The following is a 7,818-nucleotide window of genomic DNA, read 5'->3' as shown; positions in this document are numbered from 1 at the left end:
AGTTATCAAAAGTCATTGTCAATGTATCACTTACCTCTTTTTCTTTATGATAACGCAAAAATAGTAGCTTAGATGATGGTATAAACAGTTTTTCTACAAATGATGATGGCAGTTTTGTATTTATCTGTTCAACAATCTAAAAGAATAAGATTTTTTAAAATGAGCTAGTCACAAAAAGACATGAAGGTACCTTAAATGCATATTGCTAAGTGAAAGAAGTTAACTGAAAAGACTACATACTATATAATTCCAACTACAAGGCATTCCAGAAAAGGCAAAACTATGGAGACAGTAAAATGATCAGGGGTTTGAGGAGAGGGAAGGGGGAGGAGTAAGTGGAACACAAGGGATTTTTAGGGCAGTGTAACTATCCTGTATGATACTGTAATAGTGAATACATGTCATTATATTTGTCAAAATCCAGAGAATGTACAACATACCGTGAACCCTAAAGGAAACTATGAACTTTAGTTAATAATATGTCAATATTTATTCATCAGTTTTAACAAATGTACCGCACTAACACAGATGTTAACGACAGGGGAAACTCTTGAAGGGGAGAGGATGCATGCGAGCTCAGTGCTTTCTGCTCAGTTTTTCAGTAAACCTAAAAACTGCTCTAAAAAGATTATCTATTAATTTAGAAAAAAGTAATATATTAGACTATATTTTAAGGCCTTAACACTGTGACATTAAAGTATTTAGACACCTAAATAGAATACATGTATTTTACACTTAAACATGAGCATTTTTTTACATTGACAAAGGGAGATATAATTCTGGCAGAAATGCTCAGCAGAGTGTCATCTAGAATTTGCTTTAAAATAATGCAGTTGGAGATAAAGGGACAACAAGGAGGAGGCAGAGTCAGCTGCCTGGATGAAACCAGATGGGCCATTTGTTTCTAATTATAGAAACTGAGTATTAAGTATGCAGAGATCCATTATGTTATTCTATTTTTATGTGCTTCAGAATGTCCATAATAAAAGGGGGGGGTTGATTTATGGTTAAGCAATTAAAGGAACAAAAACTATAAAAGAAGTTTCATATAGGAACCAAAACATAACAGAGCTTTTCAAATTAGCTACCAAGTACCTTCTCCAATGTAGTATTTATCAGGAGTACCAGAGACTCTAGGATGAAAGATGATGTTTCATCAAAAAAACAAGTGAAGGTACACTGAGGTGAGCTATCGAACACTAAAAGTAAACAGATACCAGAACAACAGCATGCTAGATTACATAAATAAGACTGAGTTAATGTACTCTAAAAAAAATAAAGCAAAGGCCTTAATTTCTTCTACATCAATTTAAATGTAAGGGCCTAAATAAACCAGCACTTTAAAGAGCAATAAAAAAAGAATAATGCACATACCAATGTGAGTAAATTCAAGACTGAGATGATATAATCGGTACCACAAGTCTGGCAATTCTCCAGTTGGTCTAATCCATATGTAATGACCATGTCACAATGTATAGTCATGCTAGGATCCAAGCTGCCGAGCAAAACACCAACACACTCATTAGCAGCTGTCAACACAGCCTCAGAAAAAAACACTTGGTTTGCAGCCGTCACACATCTCATTACTCTGTACAGAACCTGCAAATAGGGAAAACAAGCAGCTTTGTAAAAAAATTCACATGCTTCCACAGAGCAAGAAAATATTTTCTATTTAATGCAGTTTCAACTGAAAATTAACTGCTGGCCTTGCCAGGAGTCTCTTAATATTCTACTTCTCAGTAGTTGAACAATAATATCTTCAGCACAATATACAAAAAAGATCTTGGCTTTAAAATTCCAAAAGTACTATTATGACAGGAAATGGAATTTGCCATCCTCTATTTCCCTTATACCCACCTTCCTCTCTCCCCAAAGTTACTAAATGGCTGAAGCTCAGAATGAACCTTTATCATCATAAAATATGCCAGGACAATAACGATATTCACACCATGGGAATAACCTGCCCACGCTTACTTCAATCTAGCTTCTTGCACTTTTGGGTAACCAGTGTTTTAAAACTAAACATCCAAGTCACCTTAAGCTTATTGAAGTTCATGTACTGATGGTCCCTTTAGAAATATAACTGTTCTTATGCTTACCACACAATACCTATTAAGGATTATAAAAATCACATCATTTCCAACACATACACATCAAAACGCCCACTGAATTATATAATGGTCAATGTTTATGTACTAAATTTCCAATAGAAATAAGCTCGGGCAAAAAAATAACCCAGAACAAATAAACACTGAAAAATATTTCTAGAATATTCAACAATCACTACACATAGGGTTTTCTTTAATCTATCCATAGGTTTTATTAAAATCATTTGCAAAGCACTAAAAGATCTTCATAAAACAATAAATTCAATATATAACTATCCTGGAAAATGATTATGTTCTTTACATTGCCTTTACTACAACTCTAACACATCTTCAAATAGCCACCTTTTAAACAGTAAAAATGAAGCAAAAATATTAAACCACTTTGATCAGGTTTAAAATATCAACTTACTGGTTTTAATTATCTTTAGGATCTGACATTTCTGCTCAAATACACAACTTACTAAAACTTACACTTATAATATCATATTTTATCTAGCAATGTGTTCAATAACAGTAAATACTCCTAAAAAGGTATTTTTATCCCAACAGTAAAATTTTAATCATTTAGATTAAATCTTTTATGAGTGCTGTATCACACATGCTTCTTATTCAAGCAGAATACAATGTCTGGGGTTCATGTCTCATGTCTATTACACTGAACCACTCACTGGACTCTACTATAGTGCAGCTAATGTTTGAGGCTGAAGTGTGGCAGACTAATATATATTTTAAATTTGTATATCTTTATATTTTTTGATGTCAGGCTATCGAAGAACATAAAGATGTACAAATTTCACAAGCATTTCATCGTGTCATGCTCAACAAAAATGACCTTTTGAGGCTTTTCCTACAGTGTGTTATTCTTTTTTTTTGAGACACAGTCTCACTGTGTTGCCCGGGCTAGAGTGCCGTGGCATCAGCCTAGCTCACAGCAATCTCAAACTCCTGGGCTCAAGGATCCTCCTGCCTTAGCCTCCCGAGTAGCTGGGACTACAGGCATGCGCCACCATGCCCGGCTAATTTTTTCTATATATTTTTAGTTGTCCGATTAATTTCTTTCTATTTTTAGTAGAGACGGGGTCTCGCTCTTGCTCAGGCTGGTTTCGAACTCCTGAGCTCAAACGATCCGCCTGCCTCGGCCTCCCAGAGTGCTAGGATTACAGGTGTGAGCCACCGTGCCCGGCCCAGTATATTATTCTTAATGTTGAAAAACTAAGAGGAGACTCAATAATATAAAAGTAAAATTACAACAATTATTATAAAACAAAAGACTAAGATTTTAAAATTCAGAGTGACCTTTTTTCCATGGGGGATGTGAGGAAGATGAGATATAGCAGGATTCCCTACTTTTCTGACTTAAGAAAGCAGCCAAACACATACATACATACATACAAAATAAGTAACATAGTCCACTAAGTAATGAGAATAATTTACAATACAAAACAATTTTATTTTTGAATGACATTTGAATTCCTAAAGACACTTACATCTGTTACATACGCCTCAGTAATTGGAGGACCCCGAATTGGGCTGAAGCGTTCCCCAATGCTCCTCACCACAGTACTAAATACCCGGAGAAGCGCTGCCAGCTTTGGTAATGACACCGATGGAGGAGGGATGTCTTCATCCACTGATTCCCCAGAGGCCACATGGCTGAGGTCCTAGGTGTGAATTCACAGCATTCTTATTTAAGTAGCACATTGTTTAAAAAAGAGAGAGAGAGAAGAACTCACAATTTTTAAATCATAATTTTAGAAGAGATTCTTCACAAATTACAAGGAATTCTGGCCCACAAGAGAAGAAAACATGATTCTAAATTAAAACAATGGGTTTTACATATCTAATTATTTAAATAAACCAACATTAAACCCAAGGTAACAGATTAAGGAATCACCTCTTATATCAACTCAGAAACGTACTGGGGGAAAATAAATTCTATTACATATGCTCTAGTTATATTAATACTATAGGTATAAACAAAGCCAGAAACTTTTGCCATTCCTAAATTACTTTTCTGTTAAAATCTCATTCTAGGTATTCTTTAAGCCACTCAACATTAAGTTCTCCACACCAACATTATGCACATGAAGAGAAAAGTGAAGGGAGGGTTAAAAAAAAAACTGTTAAGACCTAGCCCATAAATTTATAATCTAATTAAGGGAGTGAGAGATAAAGGAAAAGGTTAGCAAAAAAAATGGAATGCTAGAATCAATATATATCTGCATATAAGTAAACACCAAAATAACAGAAGAGAATGCAATCTTATGGACATCAAGGGGAATTGCTACAAACTAAAACATGTGGCTTCTGAGAGGCAGATCGGCTACAAAGATTGGCTAGTAAAAACAGACATTCCAGGTGTCAGGGCAAAGCAAAAAACAGAAGCAAAATATTTTCTTGCTTTGCTCTGAAAGACAGCAAACAGATGGATACAGTTTACAGTAGTGAACTCCTGTTGGCTACAAGTAGCAAAAGTGTGTTTTAAAAAAAAAAAAAATGAGGAGGCCAAATCTTTATGGAAGCCCTGAACACTAAACAAGAATTATGCTAGATCTGAATAAGAGAGAAACACAAAGAGATTCAAAGAGATGGCAGAGAGTAAAGCCAAGACCGTGGAGCCAGAAAAGCCAAGCACCAGTAACAGCCTTTAGCAGCACCCTTAAAGCCGCCACACTGTACTCGTACAGCTGCAAAGCTGGCTGAAGCCAAGGCTTGTCCTCCTCCAAAGCATGATTCAAGATCTATATAAGAGCAAAGTCTTCAGGGGCTTTTTTGTTTTTAAACAAACACAACATCAATTCACCTTACTTAATTTTAAGACTCTTGGTAACAAAAAAGAAGAATGAACTACAGAAAATGTATTCAGAAAAATACCAGCTACCAAGAGTATGTCAAGCTTTTCAAAACATCAGGCCTGCAATTTTTCTTTTAGTCTTTTCACTAATTGTGCCAGTAACTTAAAACATAAGAAAAAAATTAAAATATTGCAATGGTCTTGTGATTTCTGCTTAAATATCAGGTGATCTGAATTATTTTAAAATAAAGTCTAGCACAGTTTAAGATTTTTGGGTTTTTTTAATCTTATTATTTTTTTTTAAGAGATGGGGTCTTGCCATTTCGCCCAGACTACAGTACAGTGGTGCAATCACAGCTCACTGCAGCCTCCAACCTATGGACTCAAGCGATCCTCCCACCTTAGCTTCCCAAGTAACTAGGGCTATAGGTGTGTGCCACTGTGCTTGGCTAATATTTTTCTTTTCTTTTCTTTTTGTTTTTTGAGAGAGGATCTTGCTATTGCTAGTTGGCCAGGCTAACCTCAAGTCATCCTCCCTCAGCCTCTCAAGTACCTGAAATTACATGTGGAAGCTGCCAAGCCTGGCTTTTTTTTTTTCTTTTTCTTTTTTAAGCTTCAAAAGGATATCTTAACTTCAGATGTTTTCCTTAAATGAAATTTTAAGAAATAATTTAGCTTTCTATAGACTCACCTCAGCATATGCCTCCATGTCTTCTAGAAACTGACCAAGGAGAGTAGTAGAAAATGCAAGATCAGCTACCCAAAATGGCTCCAAACTCTGTAACCACCCTTGGAATTGTAATAAATTTTGAAAGAGTAGGAAAAAAACACAAAAAATACAAATTAAAAAATATTCAAGATACTTGTTTTTTAAAGTATCTGGTTTTTAATTTGCTTACCCTTAAAATATGCCCTATATCATAAATTACAACTATTAACTGTTAAAACATGCTAATCATGACTAACCGATGCCTTTCAATGCTGCAGAAATTAAGATGGAAATCTCATTTCCTTGTATTTTTAAGCAGATCTGGTATCTAAATTATTCCTATACATGACTTAAGACTAAAATGCCACAAGCTACCATCAGCCTGCTTTCTAACCCAAGGCCACAACTAGCCATCAAAGGCGTGTACTTGTCTCCCCAGTGGAAATGAGACAGAACCACACTTGCCTGAATATCCTATTTTCAAAAATTTATCGTACCAAATAAGCTAAGAGAAACTACAGCACTTGGAACAACCTGAAATGTGCAAATGAGTGGTGTCACTCATTCACTTAACTTCCACACTCAAAAAAATCCAAAATACATTTCTTTATCATTTATGACAATTCTCCTAGTTAATCTGGTTTTGTTGTCTTTAAATAACCAGAAAAACAACAACAACGAAAAAGTCACAAATAACTAGGATCTTCCATTCCATTCTACATTTCAGAGTATTGCCACTACCGTATCTTTCCATACCGGTACACACTACAGATAACTTAGAGTAAGTCCCTTCAGTTTCTCACAGGCGCAGCATTACAATCTGTACTTACTATCTCTACCAACTACTAACAATTTCCCACTGAAAAGATAAGTTTAGCTACAAGTAATGCTCATTTATAATAACCAAAATATTTCTCTGAAGCATTTAGTTTTCTTAGATTATTAAACAGTATTAACAGCTGGTCTTTGGGGGATCATGGCTCCTCCCACAGTATTTAAATGACTGGTGTAAGCGAAAAGACTTACCAGACACCTGCTGTGTGAGGGAAGGTTTCTGGGTATGATCAATATGCCATCCAACTAATATATCAACAGTATCCTTGATGGAGACAAAGAGAAAGGGGGCCAATCATTTTGGGGTCTTACGGCTATTCCACCTGTGGACCCTTTTATAGTAAAAGATCCTAGAAAGAGCATCTATGTTCTACCTGACATTACAGAAACTCAGAAAGGGGGAGAAGACAGGCAGGAGAATAAAGGAACTGCATTTATGACACAAATGTAATGGTTTATTTTCTTTAAATATCTTAAGGTATTAATGTCAGAAAGAAAAATACAGATGATGTTTTTTATAAAAAGAGTATTATTGTACCATTCAACCCTGGACTCTCAAATATCACTGATTATATTCAAAGAAACAAAAGCATTGTTTTCTATTCAATTCCTCAGTTCCTCCCACATACAACCATCGTCTCACCCCATCACCTGAAAACAGGAGTAGAGAACTCACCCTAAAATTAGTGCTGAAAATATGAGGGTAACATCGAGCCACCAAAAGAATGCACTTAACACATTTGCAAAGTAATTCTGGTGTATCCACATTTTCAAGAATGGACTGTAGGCTGGTCATTACAAGCTTAAAAATAAAAGTTACAAACCATGAACATTCAACAGCATAGAGTGAAAACAAGCAAATTGGTTCATTATTTACTAGTAACTATACTGAAAACTGATTATGATACCAAAGAAAATAAATTCTATAGTTGTAGTTCAAAAAAAGATTGAAAACCTTTCATTCCACTAAGATGTTAGGCTAAAAACAAATACTGTTTTCTGTAATGTCTGTTAACATTACCCCTTTAATATCAGTTAACGTTAGTCCTCAGTAACATCCATTTACCTTATTCCTAAGTGCTCCCATTAAATCACTAACTGTGATTAAGTTTCAAAAAGTACAAAAAGGGGCCTGGCGCGGTGGCTCATGCCTGTAATCCTAGCTCTCCGGGAGGCCGAGGCGGGCAGATTGTTTGAGCTCAGGAGTTCAAGACCAGCCTGAACAGGAGCAAGACCCCGTCTCTACTAAAAATAGAAAGAAATTAATTGGACAACTAAAAATATAGAAAAAATTAGCCGGGCATGGTGGCGCATGCCTATAGTCCCAGCTACTCGGGAGGCTGAGGCAGGAGGATCGCTTGAGGCCAGGAGTT

General features: G+C 35.7%; 1 protein-coding gene across 1 annotated transcript in view; it reads right to left on the bottom strand.

Moving 5' to 3' along the window:
* SMG1 (SMG1 phosphatidylinositol 3-kinase-related kinase) overlaps positions 1-7,818 on the bottom strand; it is a 160,273-nt gene that overhangs the window by 87,276 nt on the left and 65,179 nt on the right. Inside the window, exons 7-12 of the mRNA XM_012647554.1 lie at positions 7,122-7,247; positions 6,638-6,710; positions 5,594-5,691; positions 3,596-3,769; positions 1,375-1,599; positions 35-136 (exon numbers count right to left, since the gene is read on the bottom strand). Of these exons, the coding sequence (XP_012503008.1) occupies positions 35-136; positions 1,375-1,599; positions 3,596-3,769; positions 5,594-5,691; positions 6,638-6,710; positions 7,122-7,247 (798 nt within the window). The remainder of the gene's footprint in view (positions 1-34; positions 137-1,374; positions 1,600-3,595; positions 3,770-5,593; positions 5,692-6,637; positions 6,711-7,121; positions 7,248-7,818) is intronic.

Source organism: Propithecus coquereli, unplaced genomic scaffold, assembly GCF_000956105.1.
Source record: "Propithecus coquereli isolate 6110/MARCELLA unplaced genomic scaffold, Pcoq_1.0 Scaffold27, whole genome shotgun sequence".
NCBI lineage: Eukaryota > Metazoa > Chordata > Mammalia > Primates > Indriidae > Propithecus > Propithecus coquereli.
This window is presented reverse-complemented; position numbering and strand designations above follow the sequence as displayed.